Source organism: Bombina bombina, chromosome 3 (assembly GCF_027579735.1).
Source record: "Bombina bombina isolate aBomBom1 chromosome 3, aBomBom1.pri, whole genome shotgun sequence".
Classification (NCBI taxonomy): domain Eukaryota; kingdom Metazoa; phylum Chordata; class Amphibia; order Anura; family Bombinatoridae; genus Bombina; species Bombina bombina.
The window spans coordinates 202,760,445-202,787,185 of record NC_069501.1 but is presented as its reverse complement, the minus strand read 5'-3'; the positions used below and the strand labels follow the sequence as shown (position 1 = coordinate 202,787,185).

The window sequence follows — 26,741 nt, the reverse complement described above, 5'->3', positions numbered from 1 at the left end:
TTGCATGCGCTCTAAATATTTTCCCCCAGTCTTTATCTGTCAGGGGTAGGTTAAGTTCTCTGTTCCAATATCGTGTGTAAGTAGGCAGTGGGGTGTCAGTGTGTGAAGAGAGCAAGCGGTAGGTAATGGAGATCATATGTTTCGGTGTTTGCGGGAGTAGACACAGGGATTCAAAGGTGGTTGGGTTCCTGGTGATGTTGTGCAGTTTTTTATGTGTCGTTAGATAGTGCTGAAGTTGAGTGTGAAAGTACCAGGAAAGAGCAAGGCCGGAGCCCTCCAACTCAGACCGGGTTCTAAGTTTTTGATCTGTGAGGAGCCGATGGAAGGATACTTGTGGCACCTGTGTTTTATCCACCATTACTCTCTGCGTGCAGGTGAAGGGTATGTCTGGATTGTTTAAGAAGGATGTGAGAGGCGAAGGGTTTGTGGAGATGTGTGGGTGTTCTATTAGCAATCTATCCCAGCATGTGAAAAACTCCCTGATGAGGGGGTAACCGGTGATAAGTTTTGGTCTGGACTTAGGTGAGATCCACCCCAACAGTCCAATGTTCTGCCTACCTAGGATTACTCTACATATTTGGACCCAGGTTTTATCTTGAAGGTTATGACACCACTCCGCCTGATGTTGCAAGAGGATGGCGCTTTTATATAAAGCCAAGTGTGGTACCCCCAGCCCCCCCCCCCCTGTCTTTCAGCAGGTACAGGGTCTTTCGTGCAATTCTCGGTCTCCCCCCCCCTCCATATAAACTCCTCCAACACGTTTTGTAGTCTGTGTAAAAAATAGGACGGGAGGGGGATTGGAAGAGTCTGGAGATAATACAATATTCTGGGCAGAATATTCATTTTGATAATGCCTATTCTCCCAAGCCAGGAGATAGGTTTGTTTCTCCATGAGGAGAGATCACCCGTAATCACTGTGAGCAAGTTTGTATAGTTTGCTTCAAAAAGACCCTCCGCAGATGGGGTAAGGTTTATCCCTAAGTACTTTAATTTGCGGGTTTGTATACGTAAGGGGCACAAAGAAGACAAATGGCTGAGTTCTTCAGGGGGGAGGTTAATATTTAGAATTTCGGATTTGGTTTTATTTAAATGGAAGTTCGAGTATCTACCATATTCCTCAAATTCTCGTAGTGCTTCGGGTAATGACCTACAAGGGTCCGATAATGATAGCAGGACATCGTCCGCATACATGGACAGCTTGTGCTCTTGTTCCCCGATTTTAATTCCCCCAATTTTAGTATTGGTTCTAATTCTTTGGGCCAAGACCTCCATCACCAACACAAACAGTAGTGGCGACAGAGGACACCCCTGTCTGGTACCATTTTTTATGCTAAATGGATCAGAGAGGATATTATTGACCCTGACTTGTGCTGAAGGGGCTGTGTAAAGTGAAAAGACTCGGTGTGTGAAGGTTTTACCAAACCCCATTTTCGACAGGACCGCCTTCAGGAACTTCCAGCTGATCCTGTCGAAGGCTTTCTCGGCGTCAGTTGAGACAAAGATCGCCTGGATCTCATTCAGTTGGGCATAGTTTCCGAGTAGGGTAGCTTTTATGGTGTTGTCCCTTGCCTCGCGGCCTGGGACAAAACCCACTTGGTCAGGAGATACCAAATTGGGTAGGAATTTATTTAACCTAGTTGAGAGGATTTTCGCGAATATCTTTATATCCACATTGAGAAGGGAAATTGGGCGGAAGTTTTCTGGTTTATTGGTTGGTTTTCCCGGCTTAGGGATAGTTGCTATGTGAGCTAACAACATGGAGGGGGGAAAGCCCTGGGAGGAGTCTATAGAATTGAATAGGCGGGCCAGGTGAGGGGCTAATACAGCTTTGTAGATTTTATAATACTTGGCACTAAAGCCATCAGGGCCTGGGCTTTTGCCAGAAGGCAAGCCCTCGATGGTGTGTAATACCTCCTCAGGGGAGATGGGGGCGTCCAAAACCTCTGCTTCTGTCTGTGACAGAGTAGGTAAGGTGACTGAGTTCAGATATAGGCTCATGTCAGGAGAGGGTTGCGCGTTATCGTCCTCTGAAGAGAGGCCGGAAGGGCCTTCCAGGTTATAAAGGCCAGAGTAATATGTCCTTAGGGTTTCAGCTATACCAGGGCTGTTGGTATGGGTGTTATTTGACTTATCGGTTAGTGAGTGAATGTGTGATTTCAGGGTCTTCCTCTTAATGGCTCGTGCCAACAATTTCCCCGGTTTGTCACCAAACTCATAGTATTTTTGTTGGGTCTTCAATGCCATTTTCTGGTGTTCTAATGTGTGGATATCTTGGATGTCTTTTCTAGCTTGTGTCAGTGCAGTAAGGGTAGAGCTATCTTTTGGATCTTTTTTGTGTTTGGCTTCTAGTTCTCTTATGTTAGATAGAAGGGAAGAATATCTGACGCTTGCTTGTTTCGCCAAAATGGCTTTTTGTTTGATCAGTTCCCCTCTCAAGACGCATTTATGCGCTTCCCATAATATGTGTTTAGGGATTTCAGGTGTGTCGTTCAAAGTGAAATAGTCAGTCAAAGTGTTTTCAATCTTACTTCTGATTAGCTGATTATTAAACATAAAATCGTCAAGTTTCCAAATAAATGGCCGGTCAGGTATTGTGGGCCATTTCAGTCTACAAAGAACCGGGGCATGATCTGACCAGGTCATGGGCAAAATTTGAGTACTCAACACTGATGCCAGTGTAGACTGATCAGTAAATATGTAGTCTATTCTGGTATATACGTCGTGAGGATGGGAAAAGAAAGTATAGTCTCGTCTTGTAGGGTGTAGGGTGCGCCATGTGTCGTGAACCGCAAGTTCCTCCAATCTACTATTGCATAGTTTAATTATTCGCTGTGGAGCGGAGGCCACACCCCTGGAGGTGTCCAGTTGAGGGTCTAAAGGCAGATTGAAGTCTCCTGCTAGGAGCAGAGCTCCCTTCAGTAGATCCAAAATTTTGCTGGTAAGTAGTGACATAAATTTGTGTTGGTTTTGGTTGGGGAAGTAGGCGTTAGCTAGCGTGACTGGGCGGCCATGCAGAGTGCCCACCACTATTAAGTAGCGGCCCTCTGGGTCTTTATCTATCTGCTGTGCGATAAAAGGCGTCGAGTGGCGGATAAGTATCCCCACTCCATTTTTCTTGGAGGTGCCGGATGCAAAAAAAGTGTGAGGGAATTTGGAGTGTAACCAGTTCGGTTCTCTACCTCTTTTGAAATGGGTCTCCTGCAGGAATAATATATCGCAGTTCAACCTAGTCGCATCTCTAAGGAGATGGGACCTCTTTTCTGGTATATTAATACCCTTGACATTTAAGGACATGATGGAAAGGTTATGAGCTGTTTGGGAGGTCATTTTGTGTTTTAAGTGTTTAGTAGTGCTGGGGATTCAGTGAGCAAGGGAGAGATGAGGGAGTGGGAGAGAAGGGAAAAGAAAAGAAAAAAAAAAAAAAAGGGGAGGAAGGGAGGGGAGGGTAGGAGAGACAAGGGGAAGAGGGTGGAGAAGGAAGGTGGAAAAGAGGAGAGGGATGAAGATAAGTGTAAAGTGAGAGATTAGTTTAGTGTAGAAACAGATTTTAGTAATAGTAGAGAAACAATAAGAAGAAAAACTTGTACAATACCTCCAACCTATAAGAGAAAAGGATAGAAGGTTAGAGTAAAGTAAGTGTGGGGTCAGTATCTCCACACCCGGTCAATGAGTGAAATGTAATATATAAACTGAGAATCAACTTAGAAAATCTGAAAAAAACAAGTGCAAATACAAAAACAATTACAACATTTTTCGTTAAAGAAAGGCCTGAAAAACAATTACGCTTGCAGTAACAAATACAGCATTTAACCTATACAGATCCATGAGGGATGGGAATAAGGCTAGTGAAGTAGCTCCTCTTATGGGGAATTTTGCTGCCTAGGCCAAGGTGTTGAGTATATGGGGCCTCTTCAGGAGAGTCAGGGGTTAGCCCCCTTCTTATTGGTCCCATCATCTCTAGAGTAAAAGCCCACAGGGATAGAGGGGAAACTAGATGTAACCTCTTTATGAGCGAATAGTGGGCGGGGATAATTGGGGGCCGAGCAATTCAGGTACCTAGTATAGTAGACAGGTTATAGTATGTATAGTGGGCTATAGTATTGTATGAACGCTGGGCGTAGGATCATAAAGGTCAGGGTGCTCAGGGGTTATGGATATTATAAGCTAATATTAACCTAAACGAAGTTACTGGGCATATATGAGATATCTTACTGTAGGATCAGGGAAACTAGAAGGGCTGTGCCCTCCGGTATCTATGTCTGACTGGTATTAAACTAAGAACTACCAACTTAATTGTGTAATTGTGTGGAACATCACCAAGGACCCCTGGTAGTAGCAAATGCATGGCAGTCTCCATATACAGTGTACATTCATTAGATTACAGAACATATTGAACCTCAATTTAGGTAACTGTAAGGGGAAAAAGAACCATTAACAATCAAACAATAACAGTCAAACCAGGCCATTTCAGGTCACAGCATCTCTAGTGGCATAGTCAATACAGTAGAGAAATAGTAACTTGCTGTACCTCTGGAATATTTGAATCTGGTGCTAGAGGATCAAAAGGCTGGAATTTTCAAGTGTCCCTTGTGCGAGAGGGGCCCCCAGAGCCTTGCGAAGGGAAGTCCTGAGAGGAAGCCCCAGAGGACTCCGGGTGCTGGATATTTATATCAAGTGTCCTGCAAAACTCGGATAGGTCGTTTGGGGACCTGTAAATAGCCTGAGCACCATTTTTGGAAGCCATCAAACACACCGGGAAGCCCCACTTGTATTGTATCCCATTGGCCTGGAGTTCCGAGGTGATAAATTTGAGATCCCTTCTTTTCTGTAGCGTGATTAGGCTAAGGTCAGAGAAGATTTGTATAGGGATTCCTGCGTGGGTGAAATTTTTGATGTTTCTTGCTTTTAGTGTGATTGATTCCTTATCCTTGTAGCTAAGGAACTTAACAATTATGTCTCTAGGTGGGGCCTTAGGTGGGGGTCTTGGTCTAAGGGCCCTGTGAGCTCTCTCGATAGGTATGTTTGGCGAATCAGGTGTGCCTTTCAGCGTGCGGAATAAGTCCTGCAAATAACCCTCTAAGGCCTTTGGGGAAACTGATTCAGGGGTCCCCCTTATCCTGATGTTATTGCGACGCCCCCTGTTGTCTAAATCCTCAACTTTTGAAAGTAAAAATTGGATATGTTCTTCATGATCACTGAGCAGTTGAGAGTTAGTTGTAACTGTTGTTTGGAGGGTATCATGTTTGGCCTCTAAGGCCTGTACTTGCTGGGTAACCTGGGTTATGTCTTTCTTTATGTCACCAAACAGAGACCTCATTTCTGAAAGCACTTTATTAATGTCCTCTTTAGAAGAGATGGTATTGAGGTCGTGTCTTGTAAGGTATACTTGTTGTTGTGAGGTCTCTGTAACAGGTAGTTCATCAGCCATGTGAGTGGGGGAGGGGGGTCTGGAATCTGAGGGTTCTAAATTAGGTGGTGAAACTCTGAGAAAGTTAGTGAGGCTTGAGGATTTGAGTCCTTTTTCAGGTTTATTGTTATGTTTCCTGCTAGCCATGTTTTACAATAAATACTAAACCAGTGAGCCACCGGTGAGAGTGGCAGGGAGAGCTCAGTGAGATGCTGCAGCCGGTCTGTTAAATGATTCAGGCAGTTAAGCCTATATGGGCCCCACGTGGCTCTGGATAGTAGGGGTAGTGTAGTCAGACTGCGATCAGTGGCCTAGGGCAAAACACCAAAAGAGAGCCTTAGCTGTGTTGACTGTCCCTTGCAATGTTAGGTTTTGCCCCGGATTGAAAATTTAATATGGAGGCTGTCTTTTCTATGTAAGCTCCGTGTTGCAGGCGTGTGGAGCGTAAGGTGTGGGGCTATTTTATTAAGGAGGTCTCTTACCGGCTTTCACTGATGTTCATGAGGTCTCCGGTAACGCTCTCTTAGCCTCTGGGAGAGCCGCCATGTGTCGTCCTCTTCCGTGATGCGGTGCAGCCGCCAGCGGACGAGACCGTTAATGGTGAGGTTCAGTGAGAAGCGGCTCGTGATATCCCCCACCGGGTCACTGTGTGAGTGTATGCGCCCGCGATGTCCTCAAGATGTAGTCAGGGGAGCAAAGTTTGCTCAGCAGTCGATTCGCCTCCTCCGTGTCGTATTAAAGAGCCGATGCAGGCTAGGCCGCAATTTGTCAGCCTCGATGTGCGGGCACAAAAAGTACAGCTCCGGGATGTTCTCAGCCCTTAGAGAGGTGCAGGGTATTGTTGTAGGGAGATCTGCAGTAAAAGTTATCAAAACTTAGGATGTTGATATTGAATTATAGGCATTAACCGGGTGTGGAGCATCAGAGCCAATTTTTATGCTGCCATCACCCTGCGTGGCCAGGCTCCGCCCCCCCAGAATTTCTAAAATATTTTATAAATATATTTATTTATTTATAAAATATTTTACCAGGAAGGATACATTGAGATTTCTCTCGTTTTCAAGTATGTCCTATTTTAACAATATATTGTTAAAAGATAATGCTTTTGTGATTGCCTCTGAGTCTAGACTGGAAAATATACTTTGTATTCTTGTTTTTGCTACCAGTTAATAGATTCCAATGCTTATAGTCCCTTAGAATGTAATCCTATCTATGTTGGTGTCTGTAAAGTTAAAAAGTTTGCATACTATTCTGTGCATACCAGTATACAAGTCACTGTAGTCTTAGATAGTTTGGTTTGTGATAATTTCAAAACATGTTGTTTAAAGGGTCAATACACAAAGATTTTTTAACAGTATTATGCAGGATGTGCACATGTAATAAGCATAGTTAGAAGCTCCCTATATTTTATTCCCCAACCCACCGTTAACTCAATTGTAGTGCACTCCTGTGCTGGATAAAGCCGTCGGCTGCTATCTAAACTGTTTTGAAACTAGAGCAATTTTGCCACAGTTTAGAGCTAATTCTCCTTTTATTTTGTTTATGTGTAGATCACCCATATTTTGTTGGTGTGCAATTCCATCCAGAGTTCTCCTCAAGGCCAATGAAGCCTTCTCCTGCATATCTTGGACTAATGTTGGCAGCATCTGGGAAACTGGCTTCTTACCTGCAAAGTGGATGCAAATTATCTCCAAGGTTCGTTTTAAAGATTTTTTTTAAATTCATATAAATATTTTCTTATTTTCACAATGTAGTTTTGTTTTATAGGGGTACCTCCTCAACAGGGTTGACACCATGCTGACAACTTTGTGAGAGGCATCCTGTACTAATTATGACAGCTGAGCCTAAGGATAGACTGGGCGAACATTATGGAAGGCCCCCCTAACACCTCCCCACATTCCCCCTATGCCATATCTTGCATCCTATTCTACTTCTCACACCACCACCTAACTTCCTGCCTCCATCAGGGCATCCATCCTCCAAGACAGGGACATCAACCTCCAGGGCTAGGGACAGGGCATCCTACCTCAAGGGCCCCCATTAGGGACACATCCCCCATTAGATGGCCAGGCACAGGGCCCCACACAAGGGAAAGGGATTCAACTATAGGGACAATTTTCGCCACTGGTGGGCCCTCCTATGTGCTGGGCCTTTGGTGCAGGCCCTATCTGCCCAACCACTCAGTCTGCCACTGTCTTCAGCCAAAAATATAAGAGTTGCTGGCCAACAGAGTGGACAGTGCAGAGAGTAGCAATTGCTACGTTCGTAATCACATTACAAGTTTCACATTAGAATTGCCTCAGGGCTGTCATTATATTTGTTTGAGGGGTAAGGTGGGTTTATGACTTGAAACCAAAGCAACCAACACATTTTCTGCAATGGCTTTTTTGTTATCCACTTGAGATGTGCATATACTGTAGATATTATACCCAAAGTATTACATTATTAAAACACATATTTCTTTCCTAAGACATAGAGAGTCCACAACGTCATTCCAATTACTAGTGGAATATTCACTCCTGACCAGCAGGAAGAGGCAAAGAGCACCCCAGCAAAGCTGTTAATTGTCACTTCCTTTACCCATAACCCCCAGTCATTCTTGTTGCCTCTGTTAATGGAGGACGTGAAGTTGGTGTCTGAATAATTTTATTCCTTTTATGGGTACTTTTCCCTGTAAGCAAGGATTGGGGTTTAGCTGTGTCCACATAAATCTCTTGAGTAAGAGTAGTGGTGGCTTTTAAGCGGTTAGAAAGTGGTAAGGTGGTCCTTGCTTTGTTTTCTAACATATTTGCTCACCTACAATGTAGAAAAGTGTCAGTTCAGCAACATTTGGAGTCCAGTCTATGTGAAGACAGGGACTCTGCCAGGCTCCCCCAATCACAATAGTACATACAAACTTGTCCACAGCACTGTTATTCTTAAATTACTTTATTTTCTGTTAGGGTACAGACATAAAATAGCGACATTTCGAGTGTTGCCACTCTTAATCATGCTAGTTACATTGTATCAAAATTCCACTTTTTAAAACCCTCAGTTTCGTGCCAACCACTAAACATAGTGGCTCTGCTGCCATCTACTGACGAAAAACAGTAATTACACAATAAAAACTCAGTAATTACATAGTAAAATGTAACTATGTTATTATATATTTTTGCTTACGCAGAAATGTTAATCTTTATGATGCCTTTTTCACTCTAAATATAACATCTTATTATACCAATTTCAGGAGATTACATATCAATTACCAAATTCATTATTTACAAAAATCCATTTTGCACAAAAATTAATTTGCCAAAAAATTCATGATTTGCAAAAAAACAGAATTTATGCTTACCTGATAAATTACTTTCTCCAACGGTGTGTCCGGTCCACGGCGTCATCCTTACTTGTGGGAAATATCTCTTCCCCAACAGGAAATGGCAAAGAGTCCCAGCAAAGCTGGCCATATAGTCCCTCCTAGGCTCCGCCCACCCCAGTCATTCGACCGACGGACAGGAGGAAAAATATAGGAGAAACCATATGGTACCGTGGTGACTGTAGTTAGAGAAAATAATTCATCAGACCTGATTAAAAAACCAGGGCGGGCCGTGGACCGGACACACAGTTGGAGAAAGTAATTTATTAGGTAAGCATAAATTCTGTTTTCTCCAACATTGGTGTGTCCGGTCCACGGCGTCATCCTTACTTGTGGGAACCAATACCAAAGCTTTAGGACATGGATGAAGGGAGGGAGCAAATCAGGTTACCTAAACGGAAGGCACCACGGCTTGCAAAACCTTTCTCCCAAAAATAGCCTCCAAAGAAGCAAAAGTATCAAATTTGTAAAATTTGGCAAAAGTGTGCAGTGAAGACCAAGTCGCTGCCTTACATATCTGGTCAACAGAAGCCTCGTTCTTGAAGGCCCAAGTGGAAGCCACAGCCCTAGTGGAGTGAGCTGTGATTCTTTCAGGAGGCTGCCGTCCGGCAGTCTCGTAAGACAATCGGATGATGCTTTTAAGCCAAAAGGAAAGAGAGGTAGAAGTCGCTTTTTGACCTCTCCTTTTACCAGAATAAACAACAAACAAAGAAGATGTTTGTCTGAAATCTTTTGTAGCCTCTAAATAGAATTTTAGAGCACGGACTACGTCCAAATTGTGTAACAAACGTTCCTTCTTTGAAACTGGATTCGGACATAAAGAAGGTACAACTATCTCCTGGTTAATATTCTTGTTAGAAACAACCTTTGGAAGAAAACCAGGCTTAGTACGCAAAACCACCTTATCTGCATGGAACACCAGATAAGGCGGAGAACACTGCAAAGCAGATAACTCTGAAACTCTTCTAGCAGAAGAAATAGCAACCAAAAACAAAACTTTCCAAGATAGTAACTTAATATCTATGGAATGTAAAGGTTCAAACGGAACCCCTTGAAGAACTGAAAGAACTAGATTTAGACTCCAGGGAGGAGTCAAAGGTCTGTAAACAGGCTTGATCCTAACCAGAGCCTGAACAAATGCTTGAACATCTGGCACAGCTGCCAGTCTTTTGCGTAGTAAGACAGATAAAGCAGAGATCTGTCCCTTTAGAGAACTTGCAGATAATCCTTTCTCCAAACCTTCTTGTAGAAAGGAGAGAATCTTAGGAATTCTTATCTTATTCCATGGGAATCCTTTGGATTCACACCAACAGATATATCTTTTCCATATTTTATGGTAAATCTTTCTAGTTACCGGTTTTCTGGCCTGAACCAGAGTATCTATCACAGAATCTGAAAACCCATGCTTTGATAGAATCAAGCGTTCAATCTCCAAGCCGTCAGCTGGAGGGAGACCAGATTTGGATGTTCGAATGGACCCTGAACAAGAAGGTCCTGTCTCAAAGGTAGCTTCCATGGTGGAACCGATGACATATTCACCAGGTCTGCATACCAAGGCCTAGATTTGGAGTTCGGCGGTAAAAGGGCTGTTAACGCTCCGCGGGCTTTTTTCTGGCCGCACCATAAATTTAACTCTGGTATCGAGAGTTTAAACAAATGCTGCGTTAGGCTCCAAAAAAGGAGCGTAGAGCATTTTTACCGCAAATGCAACTCTCGATACCAGAGTTGCTTACGGACGTGGCCGGCCTCAAAAACGTGCTCGTGCACGATTCTCCCATAGGAAACAATGGGGCTGTTTGAGCTGAAAAAAAACCTAACACCTGCAAAAAAGCAGCGTTCAGCTCCTAACGCAGCCCCATTGTTTCCTATGGGGAAACACTTCCTACGTCTGCACCTAACACCCTAACATGTACCCCGAGTCTAAACACCCCTAACCTTACACTTATTAACCCCTAATCTGCCGCCCCCGCTATCGCTGACACCTGCATATTTTTTTTAACCCCTAATCTGCCGCTCCGTAAACCGCCGCAACCTACGTTATCCCTATGTACCCCTAATCTGCTGCCCTAACATCGCCGACCCCTATATTATATTTATTAACCCCTAATCTGCCCTCCTCAACGTCGCCGACACCTGCCTACACTTATTAACCCCTAATCTGCCGAGCGGACCTGAGCGCTACTATAATAAAGTTATTAACCCCTAATCTGCCTCACTAACCCTATAATAAATAGTATTAACCCCTAATCTGCCCTCCCTAACATCGCCGACACCTACCTTCAATTATTAACCCCTAATCTGCCGAGCGGACCTCACCGCTACTATAATAAATGTATTAACCCCTAAAGCTAAGTCTAACCCTAATACTAACACCCCCCTAAGTTAAATATAATTTACATCTAACGAAATAAATTAACTCTTATTAAATAACTTATTCCTATTTAAAGCTAAATACTTACCTGTAAAATAAATCCTAATATAGCTACAATATAAATTATAATTATATTATAGCTATTTTAGGATTAATATTTATTTTACAGGCAACTTTGTAATTATTTTAACCAGGTACAATAGCTATTAAATAGTTAAGAACTTTTTAATAGTTACCTAGTTAAAATAATAACAAATTTACCTGTAAAATAAATCCTAACCTAAGATATAATTAAACCTAACACTACCCTATCAATAAATTAATTAAATAAACTACCTACAATTACCTACAATTAACCTAACACTACACTATCAATAAATTAATTAAACACAATTGCTACAAATAAATACAATTAAATAAACTAGCTAAAGTACAAAAAATAAAAAAGAACTAAGTTACAAAAAATAATAAAATATTTACAAACATAAGAAAAATATTACAACAATTTTAAACTAATTACACCTACTCTAAGCCCCCTAATAAAATAACAAAGCCCCCCAAAATAAAAAATTCCCTACCCTATTCTAAATTAAAAAAGTTACAAGCTCTTTTACCTTACCAGCCCTGAACAGGGCCCTTTGCGGGGCATGCCCCAAGGATTTCAGCTCTTTTGCCTGTAAAAAAAAACATACAATACCCCCCCCCAACATTACAACCCACCACCCACATACCCCTAATCTAACCCAAACCCCCCTTAAATAAACCTAACACTAAGCCCCTGAAGATCTTCCTACCTTGTCTTCACCATACCAGGTTCACCGATCCGTCCTGGCTCCAACATCTTCATCCAACCCAAGCGGGGGTTGGCGATCCATCATCCGGTGCTGAAGAGGTCCAGAAGAGGCTCCAAAGTCTTCCTCCTATCCGGCAAGAAGAGGACATCCGGACCGGCAAACATCTTCTCCAAGCGGCATCTTCAATCTTCTTCCATCCGGTGCGGAGCGGGTCCATCTTGAAGCAGGCGACGCGGATCCATCCTCTTCTTCCGTTGTCTCCCGACGAATGACGGTTCCTTTAAGGGACGTCATCCAAGATGGCGTCCCTCGAATTCCGATTGGCTGATAGGATTCTATCAGCCAATCGGAATTAAGGTAGGAATTTTCTGATTGGCTGATGGAATCAGCCAATCAGAATCAAGTTCAATCCGATTGGCTGATCCAATCAGCCAATCAGATTGAGCTCGCATTCTATTGGCTTTTCCGATCAGCCAATAGAATGCGAGCTCAATCTGATTGGCTGATTGGATCAGCCAATCGGATTGAACTTGATTCTGATTGGCTGATTCCATCAGCCAATCAGAAAATTCCTACCTTAATTCCGATTGGCTGATAGAATCCTATCAGCCAATCGGAATTCGAGGGACGCCATCTTGGATGACGTCCCTTAAAGGAACCGTCATTCGTCGGGAGACAACGGAAGAAGAGGATGGATCCGCGTCGCCTGCTTCAAGATGGACCCGCTCCGCACCGGATGGAAGAAGATTGAAGATGCCGCTTGGAGAAGATGTTTGCCGGTCCGGATGTCCTCTTCTTGCCGGATAGGAGGAAGACTTTGGAGCCTCTTCTGGACCTCTTCAGCACCGGATGATGGATCGCCAACCCCCGCTTGGGTTGGATGAAGATGTTGGAGCCAGGACGGATCGGTGAACCTGGTATGGTGAAGACAAGGTAGGAAGATCTTCAGGGGCTTAGTGTTAGGTTTATTTAAGGGGGGTTTGGGTTAGATTAGGGGTATGTGGGTGGTGGGTTGTAATGTTGGGGGGGGGTATTGTATGTTTTTTTTTACAGGCAAAAGAGCTGAAATCCTTGGGGCATGCCCCGCAAAGGGCCCTGTTCAGGGCTGGTAAGGTAAAAGAGCTTGTAACTTTTTTAATTTTGAATAGGGTAGGGAATTTATTATTTTGGGGGGCTTTGTTATTTTATTAGGGGGCTTAGAGTAGGTGTAATTAGTTTAAAATTGTTGTAATATTTTTCTTATGTTTGTAAATATTTTATTATTTTTTGTAACTTAGTTCTTTTTTATTTTTTGTACTTTAGCTAGTTTATTTAATTGTATTTATTTGTAGCAATTGTGTTTAATTCATTTATTGATAGTGTAGTGTTAGGTTAATTGTAGGTAATTGTAGGTAGTTTATTTAATTAATTTATTGATAGGGTAGTGTTAGGTTTAATTATATCTTAGGTTAGGATTTATTTTACAGGTAAATTTGTTATTATTTTAACTAGGTAGCTATTAAATAGTTAATAACTATTTAATAGCTATTGTACCTGGTTAAAATAATTACAAAGTTGCCTGTAAAATAAATATTAATCCTAAAATAGCTATAATATAATTATAATTTATATTGTAGCTATATTAGGATTTATTTTACAGGTAAGTATTTAGCTTTAAATAGGAATAAGTTATTTAATAAGAGTTAATTTATTTCGTTAGATGTAAATTATATTTAAGTTAGGGGGGTGTTAGTGTTAGGGTTAGACTTAGCTTTAGGGGTTAATCAATTTATTAGAATAGCGGTGAGCTCCGGTCGTCAGATTAGGGGTTAATAATTGAAGTTAGGTGTCGGCGATGTTAGGGAGGGCAGATTAGGGGTTAATACTATTTATGATAGGGTTAGTGAGGCGGGTTAGGGGTTAATAACTTTATTATAGTAGCGCTCAGGTCCGCTCGGCAGATTAGGGGTTAATAAGTGTAGGCAGGTGTCGGCGACGTTGAGGGGGGCAGATTAGGGGTTAATAAATATAATATAGGGGTCGGCGGTGTTAGGGGTAGCAGATTAGGGGTACATAGGGATAACGTAGGTGGCGGCGCTTTGCGGTCGGAAGATTAGGGGTTAATTATTTTAAGTAGCTGGCGGCGACGTTGTGGGGGGCAGGTTAGGGGTTAATAAATGTAATACAGGGGTCGGCGGGGTTAGGGGCAGCAGATTAGGGGTACATAAGTATAACGTAGGTGGCGGTCGGCAGATTAGGGGTTAAAAATTTAAATCGAGTGGCGGCGATGTGGGGGGAGCTCGGTTTAGGGGTACATAGGTAGTTTATGGGTGTTAGTGTACTTTAGGTACAGTAGTTAAGAGCTTTATGAACCGGCGTTAGCCAGAAAGCTCTTAACTCCTGCTATTTTCAGGCGGCTGGAATTTTGTCGTTAGAGCTCTAACGCTCACTTCAGAAACGACTCTAAATACCGGCGTTAGAAAGATCCCATTGAAAAGATAGGATACGCAAATGGCGTAGGGGGATCTGCGGTATGGAAAAGTCGCGGCTGAAAAGTGAGCGTTAGACCCTTTAATCACTGACTCCAAATACCAGCGGGCGGCCAAAACCAGCGTTAGGAGCCTCTAACGCTGGTTTTGACGGCTACCGCCGAACTCCAAATCTAGGCCCAAGTTCTGCGTGGCCACGCAGGAGCTATCAAGATCACCGAGGCCCTCTCCTGTTTGATCCTGGCTACCAGCCTGGGAATGAGAGGAAACGGTGGAAATACATAAGCTAGGTTGAAGGTCCAAGGTGCTTGAGTTAGTTGGGCAAAAATCTCCGGGTGGAGTTCCCACTCCCCCGGATGGAATGTCTGACGACTCAGATAATCCGCTTCCCAGTTTTCCACACCTGGGATGTGGATCGCAGATAGGTGGCAGGAGTGATCCTCCGCCCATTGTATTATTTTGGTCACTTCTTTCATCGCCAGGGAACTCCTTGTCCCCCCCTGATGATTGATATACGAAACGGTCGTCATGTTGTCTGATTGGAATCTTATGAATCTGGCCTTTGCTAGCTGAGGCCAAGCCCTGAGAGCATTGAAGATCGCTCTTAGTTCCAGAATGTTTATCGGGAGAAGAGACTCTTCCCGAGACCATAGTCCCTGAGCTTTCAGGGATTCCCAGACCGCGCCCCAGCCCACTAGACTGGCGTCGGTCGTGACAATGACCCACTCTGGTCTGCGGAAGCTCATTCCCTGGGATAGATGGTCCAGGGTCAGCCACCAACGGAGTGAATCTCTGGTCTTCTGATTTACTTGAATCATTGGAGACAAGTCGGTATAGTCCCCATTCCACTGTTTGAGCATGCACAGTTGTAATGGTCTTAGATGAATTCGTGCAAAAGGAACTATGTCCATTGCTGCAACCATCAACCCTACTACTTCCATGCACTGCGCTATGGAAGGACGTGGAACAGAATGAAGAACTTGACAAGTGCTTAGAAGTTTTGACTTTCTGACCTCTGTCAGAAAAATCCTCATTTCTAAGGAATCTATTATTGTTCCCAAGAAGGGAACTCTTGTTGACGGAGACAGAGAACTTTTTTCTATGTTCACCTTCCATCCGTGTGATCAGAGAAATGCCAGAACGATGTCTGTATGTGCCTTTGCTTTTGACAGGGACGACGCTTGTATTAGAATGTCGTCCAAGTATGGTACTACTGCAATGCCCCTCGGTCTTAGAACCGCTAGAAGGGACCCGAGTACCTTTGTGAAAATCCTTGGAGCAGTGGCTAACCCGAATGGGAGGGCCACAGACTGGTAATGTTTGTCCAGAAAAGCGAACCTTAGGAACTGATGATGTTCTTTGTGGATAGGAATATGTAGGTACGCATCCTTTAGATCCACGGTAGTCATAAATTGACCTTCCTGGATAGTGGGTAGAATCGTTCAAATGGTTTCCATCTTGAACGATGGTACCCTGAGAAATTTGTTTAGGATCTTCAAATCCAAAATTGGTCTGAAGATTTCCTCTTTTTTGGGAACTACGAACAGATTTGAATAAAATCCCATTCCTTGTTCCTTTATTGGAACTGGGTGTATCACTCCCATCTTTAACAGGTCTTCTACACAATGTAAGAACGCCTGTCTCTTTATTTGGTTTAAGGATAAGTGAGAAATGTGGAACCTTCCCCTTGGGGGTAGTTCCCTGAATTCCAGAAGATAACCCTGAGAAACTATTTCTAGTGCCCAGGGATCCTGAACATCTCTTGCCCAAGCCTGAGCAAAGAGAGAGAGTCTGCCCCCTACTAGATCCGGTCCCGGATCGGGGGCTACTCCTTCATGCTGTTTTGTTAGCAGCAGCAGGCTTCTTGGCCTGCTTACCCTTGTTCCAGCCTTGCATAGGTTTCCAGGCTGGTTTGGGCTGTGAGGCATTACCCTCTTGCTTAGAGGATGCAGAATTAGAGGCCGGTCCGTTCCTGAAATTGCGAAAGGAACGAAAATTAGACTTATTCTTGGCCTTGAAAGGCCTATCTTGTGGAAGGGCGTGGCCCTTTCCCCCAGTGATGTCTGAGATAATCTCTTTCAATTCTGGTCCAAATAGAGTTTTACCTTTGAAAGGGATGTTAAGCAATTTTGTCTTGGATGATACATCCGCTGACCAAGACTTTAGCCAAAGCGCTCTGCGCGCCACAATTGCAAACCCTGAATTTTTCGCCGCTAATCTAGCTAATTGCAAAGCGGCATCTAAAATAAAAGAGTTAGCCAACTTAAGTGTGTGAACTCTGTCCATAACCTCCTCATATGGAGTCTCTCTACTGAGCGACTTTTCTAGTTCCTCGAACCAGAACCACGCTGCTGTAGTGACAGGAACAATGCACGAAATGGGTTGTAGAAGATAACCTTGCTGTACAAAAATCTTTTTAAGCAAACCTTCCAATTTTTTATCCATAGGATCTTTGAAAGCACAACTATCCTCTATAGGAATAGTAGTGCGCTTGTTTAGAGTAGAAACTGTCCCCTCGACCTTAGGGACTGTCTGCCATAAGTCCTTTCTGGGGTCGACCATAGGAAATAATTTCTTAAATATAGGGGGGGGAACAAAAGGTATGCCGGGCTTCTCCCACTCCTTATTCACTATGTCCGCCACCCGCTTGGGTATAGGAAAAGCGTCGGGGTGCACCGGAACCTCTAGAATCTTGTCCATCTTGCATAATTTCTCTGGAATGACCAAGTTGTCACAATCATCCAGAGTAGATAACACCTCCTTAAGCAGTGCGCGGAGATGTTCTAATTTAAATGTAAATGTCACAACATCAGGTTCAGCTTGTTGAGAAATTTTTCCTGAATCTGAAATTTCCCCATCTGACAAAACCTCCCTCATGGCCACTTCAGATTGGTGTGAGGGTATGACAGAACAATTATCATCAGCGCCCTCCTGCTCTTCAGTGTTTAAAACAGAGCAATCGCGCTTTCTCTGATATGCAGGCATTTTGGATAAAATATTTGCTATGGAGTTATTCATTACAGCCGTCAATTGTTGCATGGTAATAAGCATTGGCGCGCTAGATGTACTAGGGGCCTCCTGCGTGGGCAAAACTGGTGTAGACACAGTAGGAGATGATGTAGTATCATGTCTACTCCCCTCATCTGAGGAATCATCTTGGGCATTTTCATTATCTGTGGCAGTACTGTCCTTACTTTGTTTGGACGCTATGGCACAATTATCACACAAATTTAAATGGGGAGACACATTGGCTTTCATACATATAGAACATAGCTTATCCGAAGGCACAGACATGTTACACAGGCTTAAACTTGTCAATAAACCACAAAAACCGTTTTAAAACAAAACCGTTACTGTCTCTTTAAATTTTAAACAGAAAACACTTTATTACTGAATATGTGAAAAAGTATGAAGGAATTGTTCAAAAATTACCAAAATTTCACCACAGTGTCTTAAAGCATTAAGAGTATTGCACACCAATTTTCAGAGCTTTAACCCTTAAAATAACGGAACCGGAGCCGTTTACAAATTTAACCCCTATACAGTCCCAGCTACAGCCTTTGCTGTGACATAACCAAGCCCAGAGGGGAATACGATACCAAATGACGCCTTCTAGAAACTTTTCCAGCTACTTTCAGATCCTCACACATGCATCTGCATGTCTTGCTCTCAAAAACAACTGCGCAGTAATGGCGCGAAAATGAGGCTCAACCTACAACTGGGAAGGTCCTCCCTGACTGGAAAAGGTGTCTAACATAGTGCCTGTCGTTAAAAAACGTTCCCCAAGTTTATAAATGTGAATTATCAGCATAAACATGTATAAAATGTCCAAATAAAGCAATCGATTTAGCCCATAAAAGTGTCTACCAGTTTTATAGCCCATATTAAGCCCTTTATTCTGTTTGAGACTAAGAAAATGGCTTACCGGTCCCCATGAGGGGAAATGACAGCCTTCCAGCATTACACAGTCTTGTTAGAAATATGGCTAGTCATACCTTAAGCAGAAAAGTCTGCTAACTGTTTCCCCCAACTGAAGTTACTTCATCTCAACAGTCCTATGTGGAAACAGCAATCGATTTTAGTAACTGTCTGCTAAAATCATCTTCCTCTCACAAACAGAAATCTTCATCCTTTTCTGTTTCAGAGTAAATAGTACATACCAGCACTATTTTAAAATAACAAACACTTGATAGAAGAATAAAAAAAAACTACATTTAAACGCCAAAAACTCTTAACCATCTCCGTGGAGATGTTGCCCGTGCAACGGCAAAGAGAATGACTGGGGTGGGTGGAGCCTAGGAGGGACTATATGGCCAGCTTTGCTGGGACTCTTTGCCATTTCCTGTTGGGGAAGAGATATTTCCCACAAGTAAGGATGACGCCGTGGACCGGACACACCAATGTTGGAGAAAATTCATCACTTGCACAATTTTTTTGTATACTTAGGGACAATTCATTCATTAGTAACAAATTTTAGCAATAACTCTATAAGATACCATTCTCTATCAGAAGATTCATTCAGTGCAAAAGAATTGATTGCAAAGAACTGCAAGAAAATCCAAAACATTAATTTCCTGTTACAAATTAATATTTTCTATAACTAGACAGGGTCTTTTATAGTATGATTTTTTACAAACAGATGTTCTATATGCAATGGGATTTTTTATATATAAAAGGATTTTTTACAAGAGGATTTTTCACAGGAAAATCAACTAGTCATACTCCCTATTGTGCGTGTTAGCTACCATACTCCCTATTTCAAAAATCCAGAACATTTCTTTCTCTTGTAAGGTGTATCCAGTCCACGGATTCATCCATTACTTGTGGGATATTCTCCTTCCCAACAGGAAGCTGCAAGAGGATCAGCCACAGCAGAGCAGTCTATATAGCTCCTCCCCTAACTGCCACCTCCCAGTCATTCTCTTTCAGCTCTCGACAAGGGAAGTAGCTAGAGAGATGTGGTGCATTAATGTAGTTTATCTTCATCAGCAACTTCTCTTTCTTTTTGGTTAAGAAGTATAATCCGCTTAGCTTATGAGACTGCTGGCCAGCAGCCTCCTGAAAGAATTACAGCTCATTCCACTAGAGCGGTGGCTTCCACATGGGCTTTTAAAAATGAGGCTTCTGTTGAACAGATTTGTAAGGCGGCGATTTGGTCTTCGCTTCATACTTTTTCAAAATTCTACAAATTTGATACTTTTGCTTCTTCGGAGGCTATTTTTGGGAGAAAGGTCTTACAGGCAGTGGTGCCTTCCGTTTAAGCGCCTGCCTTGTCCCTCCCTTCATCCGTGTCCTATAGCTTTGGTATTGGTATCCCACAAGTAATGGATGAATCCGTGGACTGGATACACCTTACAAGAGAAAACAAAATTTATGCTTACCTGATAAATTTATTTCTCTTGTGTTGTATCCAGTCCATGGCCCGCCCTGTCATTTTAAGGCAGGTGTTTTTTATTTTTAAACTACAGTCACCACTGCACCCTATAGTTTCTCCTTTCTCTTGCTTGTCCTCGGTCGAATGACTGGGAGGTGGCAGTTAGGAGAGGAGCTATATAGACAGCTCTGCTGTGGGTGATCCTCTTGCAGCTTCCTGTTGGGAAGGAGAATATCCCACAAGTAATGGATGAATCGGGGACTGGATACACCACAAGAGAAATAAATTTATCAGGTAAGCATAAATTTTGTTTTTTGCTTTAGGAGCTTTTCCCTGTTACTTCCATTTCTTTGGGGACCCACACTATCAATTATTTGCCATCTTAATTGGCTTATTTGGTGCCCACATTGTAAGAAATGATAGGACACAGGGGCTTCTACATTCTTACACCTTATATTAGCGCGATGTTGGCAAATCCTGTCCCTGATCATACAGGTAGTTTCCCCTATATAGATCAGGAAACAGGAACATTTTATGAGATAAATCACATATCTTGATTCACATGTGTAATACTCTTTTATCTCATATTTCTTCCCATTCCTGGGATGATAAAAATATTTCCCTTTTATTATGGAGTGACAGCTCATGCATCCTAGACAAGGAAAACATCCCTTATTTTTCTTATCTAAAAATGCCTGTCTTTCCTTTTTCTTAGGCCCTACATCGGTACTAGTAAGCTGGTCTTTCAGATTTTTCACTCTATTGTAGGCCATTAATGGTGGATTCTTAAATATCTCCATTTCCTTATTGCACTCTTTCAATATATGCCAGTGCCTTATTATTATACGTGTAATCTCCTCATTATTAGAATTAAACTGAGTAACTAAGATCAATTTATCCTCTGGGTTCCCTTTATGTTTCTTTTGTTTGTTATCCTTTATACTAGATGTATGCTCATCAATGACCGCCCTCGGGTACCCTCTATTGAGAAATTTTTGTTGCATTTCCCTCATCCTTATTTCTTTAGTTTCAGTATCTGTGACTATTCTATCAACCCTTAACAGTTGACTCTTAGTTAAAGAGTTAATTAACCCTCTCGGATGGAAACTTTCATAATCCAGCAATGTATTTCTGTCTGTCTCTTTGCTGTATAGGTCAAACACCAATTTATTCCCCTCTTTTATTACTCTGGTATCCAAGAAAGTCACTGACTCTTCACTCCACTCCATAGAAAATTCTAGACCTTTTACAACTATCATTAACTAAATTATTCGTATTTTAAACTAAATACTTACCTATAAAATAAACCCTAAGCTAGCTACAATATAACTAATAGTTACGTTGTATCTAGCTTAGGGTTTATTTTTATTTCACAGGCAAGTTTGTATTTATTTTAACTAGGTAGAATAGTTTTTAAATAGTTATTAACTATTTAATAACTACCTAGCTAAAATAAAGAAAAAAGTACCTGTAAAATAAAACCTAACCTAAGTTACAATTACACCTAACACTACCACTATAATTAAATTAATTCCATAAATTAAATAAAATTATCTAAAGTACAAAAAAACCCCCACTAAATTACAGAAAATAATAAACAAATTACAAGATTTTTAAATGAATTACACCTAATCTAATCCCCCTAACAAAATAAAAAAGCCCCCCAAAATAAAAAAAGCCCTACCCTACACTAAATTACAAATAGCCCTTAAAAGGGCCTTTTGCGGGACATTGCCCCAAAGTAATAAGCTCTTTTACCTGTAAAAACAATTACAAATCCCCCCCAACATTAAAACCCACCACCCACACAACCAACCCTACTCTAAAACCCACCCAACCCCCCCCCCTAAAAAAACCTAACACTAACCCCCTGAAGATCACCCTACCGGGAGACATCTTCATCCAACCGGGCAGAAGTGGTCCTCCAGACGAGCAGAAGTCTTCATCTAAGCCGGGCAGAAGTGGTCCTCCAGATGGGCAGAAGTCTTCATCCAGACGGCATCTTCTATCTTTATCCATCCGACGCGAAGCGGGTCCATCTTCAAGACATCCAATGCGGAGCATCCTCTTCTTTCCACGGCTACGACTGAATGAAGGTTCCTTTAAATGACGTCATCCAAGATGGCGTCCCTTCAATTCCGATTGGACCCGCTCCGTGCCCGTCTGGAGGACCACTTCTGCCCGGCTTGAATGAAGACTTTTGCCCGCCTGGAGGACCACTTCTGCCCGGTTGGATGAAGACGTCTCCCGGTAGGGTGATCTTCAGGGGGTTAGTGTTAGTTTTTTTTAAGGGGGGATTGGGTGGGTTTTAGAGTAGGGTTGGTTGTGTGGTGGTGGGTTTTAATGTTGGGGGGATTTGTAATTTTTTTTACAGGTAAAAGAGCTGATTACTTTGGGGCAATGCCACGCAAAAGGCCCTTTTAAGGGCTATTTGTAATTTAGTGTAGGGTAGGGCTTTTTTTATTTTGGGGGGCTTTTTTATTTTGTTAGGGGGATTAGATTAGGTGTAATTCGTTTAAAAATCTTGTAATTTGTTTATTATTTTCTGTAATTTAGTGTTTGTTTGTTTTTTGTACTTTAGATAATTGTATTTAATTTAGGGAATTCATTTAATTATAGTGTAGTGTTAGGTGTAATTGTAACTTAGGTTAGGTTTTATTTTACAGGTACTTTTGTATTTATTTTAGCTAGGTGGTTATTAAATAGTTAATAACTATTCTACCTAGTTAAAATAAATACAAACTTGCCTGTAAAATAAAAATAAACCCTAAGCTAGCTACAATGTAATTATTAGTTATATTGTAGCTAGCTTAGGGTTTATCTTACAGGTAAGTATTTAGTTTTAAACAGGAATAATTTAGTTAAAGATAGGAATTTTATTTAAATTATATTTAAGTTAGGGGGGTTAGGGTTAGACTTAGATTTAGGGGTTAATAACTAATATAGTGGCGGCGACGTTGGGGGCGGCAGATTAGGGGTTAAAAAATGTAGGTAGGTGTCGTCGATGTTAGGGACGGCAGATTAGAGGTTAATAAAATTTAACTAGTGTTTGCGAGGCAGGAGTGCGGCGGTTTAGGGGTTAATATATTTATTATAGTGGCGGCGGTGTCCGGTTCGGCAGATTAGGGGTTAAAATGTTTTAAGTGTTTGCGATGTGGGGTGGCCTCAGTTTAGGGGTTAATAGATAGTTTATGGGTGTTAGTGTACTTTTTAGCACTTTAGTTAAGAGTTTTATGCTACGGTGTTGTAGTGTAAAACTCTTAACTACTGGCATTTAAATGCGGTACCAGGCTTGACAGGAAAGGGTCTACTGCTCACTTTTTGGCAGACTCGTAATACCGGCGCTATGCAAATCCCATTGAAAAAAGAGGATACGCAATTGATGTAAGTGGATTTGCGGTATTTCCGAGTCTGGCCCAAAAAGTTAGCGGTACACCTGTACCTGCAAGACTCGTAATACCAGCGGGCGTTAAAAAGCAGCGTTGGATGCGGCCAACGCTGCTTTTAAGCCTAACGCAAGATTCGTAATCTAGCCGTTTGTTTGCAAAAAATACAAATGAAACTAAAATGTTTTCACTACAATTTAACTTGTTTTTGCCACTAGTGTAGTATTTGTTACTTTTCTGTCAGTTAAATTAGTGTATTGTGAATTTTGAGAACGCTTCAACTGCATACAGCTGGCAAGCTAAGAATTATGAGAAAGCTTCAGACTTATCCTAGGACACTTTCTGAAACTATTTTATTTTACAAAAGAGAAAATTCAAAGTGCAATTTAATTTGTTAAAAATAAAGAAATACAAAGTATGAGCCTAATTTGTTAGGGTAACAAAGAAACCTTCAAAACATAATCAGAATTTATAAAATCACTGCTGGATCTCAATCTAAATCTAAATGTATTCAAATATAAAATAGAAAGTGCAAAGCTTAAATATTATAATACTGAAAGGACCCAATCTAAAGTGTAAAGTAATGTAAAATACAAAGCAGAAAGTGTAATTGTAACAAAACTTTCATGTCATGCAGTGCTATATTGCACTGGACTTGTCATACAGAAATGCAAAGAACAACCCTTTCATAAGTATAGCAAAATTTGCCTGTCTAGAATCTTTTGAGAGATCTCACAGTGTTGGAGAGTTCTGCCCTTTTTATTTTAGGATTCAGGGCTAGATTACAAGTGGAGCACAAATTAGCGCTTGATAATTAACTCTGCTAGACAGAGGCTTGTTGCAGGCATTTGCAACACTTTTAGAAAATTAACCAGAGATCAGATCTCTGGTTAATTTTCTGAGCAGTAATTGCTACAACGACTCGCGTTTGGGCTTCTTTGTAGTCATTTCTAATGACTGCTAATTTTTAGGGTCAGACTACAAGTGGCGCACTATTTAGTTCTTTCGTTCGGAAACTTTTAACGTCGGCGGGTTAGCATGTGTATAACAATTTAAAAGTAAATTGTTTGCACACAGGGGCGGAGCCTACAGCCAGAGCGGCAGGTTGTGTTTCAGAGGAGCTCCTGACATTACTTTAAAATTAATGAGCCATTTTACTGATTTTAGGGGGAAAAAGCTTTAAACTTAACTTTCTTATTTCATCAAGAACCTATTTCAAGCACAAAATCAGCATTGGGAAACAATCCTCAAGCTCATCCATCCTGCCTAAGCTCCTTGTTTGGGCCTCGCGGCCTTTGCCCAATTAAGGCTCCACAAACCTACAGAGTAGCTCTCTAAACTTTTCAGAACACTCACTCCTATGGCGATTATAGCTGTGTTAGATGTATGGGAGGCTGAGATACAGGATGCCTTGCATCGCCATTTCGCTGACCTGGAGAATGAACTATGCAAAGTCATGATATTGGCTGCATCAGCTCTCCTAAACAATGTAGATGGCACTAAAGCTGAGGAGGCTAATGTTCCTGTGCGACACGTACCTTTGCTGGGCCGGGCCTTTCCCGATGCAGAGTGTGGGTCTGGTTCACTTCATGTGATTGATGCTGATTGCAGGAGTTCCTGGAGAGCATCAGTCACTGTATTGGGACCAACAGATCATGCTGCCTGCTCCCTGGAGTCACCGGCCTCTAACCAATTGACGCAACTGGCGCATATCACTACGGGAGAGCTGAGTGACCCATCGGCTAAGCCTCAGAAGCTGCCAGCATCTATGGAGGAGCACGGCTAGTTCAGGCTCACTTAATAATGGGAATGGCGAGGACTTACTTGTAACTCTCGAATGTATGGAGGAGTCGGCCTGTACAAAAGCTTGGAAACTAGATGTGTCCTGCAGCCATGTTACTATCCTGGGAAAGCTCTCATGTGGGATCCGTGGATTGAGGCCGATCTACAGTTATTTAACACCTAAAATCCACAAGTCTGGTATTGGCTAGGCCTTAGGGACATGAGCCTAATAATTGTTAAACTACTTTAGCCCATACGCTGATTACCTTGTTCCTGACTCTCACTATAATGCCTATTACGCATGTATTTAAAACGTTCCTCATGCAGGGGTACTGATATTGTATTATAATTACTAACCATGTGTTATGATAATGTTCCTTATAATCCCATATGTTGTAAAATGGTATCCCACATTAAAAAAAAAAAAAACTACATGACAAATCCGTATACCAGGACAGACAGGGCATTGGATAAAAGACGTGTCTGTTTATCGCTGATATATGTAGCATTCCACATCAACAGTATATATCTCACATTCTCTATGATGACTTGCTGGTCTGATATGGTATATCTGTTACGATTGCCTAAAAATGCTAAAGTCGTTACGTCTATGGTATTTAAATCCAGACAATATATTCTTGTGTACTGTTATAACACCTAGATGGGCTGCTACCTTTCGCACCCTTAAAATACTTTCCATATGTTGTGTGTAATTTTTGGTTCTGCACTGTATATGATAACGTTCCAAGTTGGATTCAATATGTGATCCCATTGTTAAGGAGCATCAATGACGTTTGGAACCTGTCTTCCTCTACTTACTGTTACAGCTAGACATACATATCTGCTTTTACTTGGCGCTCATAGGGTTTATTTAAAACTGTGTCCTGCAATGTTCTATATAAACAGGCTACCCAACTTGATATTAAACTTTAAATTACTCCCCAGTAGTGTTAAGTCTGCTATACAAATTAACAATATAGTAACAGGCACCTGACAGTTTATTTTTATTTATTTTCTTACTATTACCTACTAAGCGATATGTATGCTAATAATTTAGGACGTTATACAACCCAGAGTTAACGACTAAATTGTGGTTTTAATCTTAACAAGATTCTAGTGACCAATTATATTGTTCAACTTAGCGAACATACCAAACTAACATGTTATGCAAGCAGGGTATAAGCGCCTATTACAATGGCTTTGGCATGAGAACATGGTAATGCCTTGTGACTTCTACAGTAGAATGCCTGCGGCCGGGGCAGACAAATAAGACCATGCTGAGACATATGCATTTCCATATACCTATACATGCCTCATGCAAAGCCTAAAATTTAAATCCCTTGCTGTGTAGTATCTTCATGTTACATAGGTAGTTTCAATGCTAAGCTGGATACTAGAGTTGAACAGTGCTATAGAACCTCTTATTAGTAGAGGTCTTTTGAACTCTTCTTGTTATACTTTCCCTAATCACTCCCTATATGTTCTGGGTACTATCTACTATTTATCAGCTATATATATGATAATGTCAGATGCATTTGGGTTATCTGTAATTGCGGTCCCCACAATGTACGATTTACTTTCCTTAACAATATTGAGTTATTTAACGTAGTCTTCTTCAATTTGCTGCTAGACTAGTTGAGGGGTTATACAAATGTTTAGGATGGTCCTAGGTTGGTAATGTCAGCATCAAATGGCAGCTATGAGTTCCAAGGGTTTGCTCCTATGACTTGTTTAAAATTGCCTAGGCATTTACATATTTTGAACTGGAAGGGATTCTGAAAATTGATGGGTATGATATTTGGAG

The 26,741-nt window shown here is 41.6% G+C and overlaps 1 protein-coding gene across 2 annotated transcripts in view; it reads left to right on the top strand.

Moving 5' to 3' along the window:
* The window catches only part of CTPS2 (CTP synthase 2), a 721,417-nt gene that overhangs the window by 659,574 nt on the left and 35,102 nt on the right, over positions 1–26,741 (top strand). For both annotated transcript variants that reach the window (XM_053706085.1, XM_053706084.1), the window contains exon 17: positions 6,958–7,102. In XM_053706085.1, the coding sequence (XP_053562060.1) occupies positions 6,958–7,102 (145 nt within the window). The remainder of the gene's footprint in view (positions 1–6,957; positions 7,103–26,741) is intronic.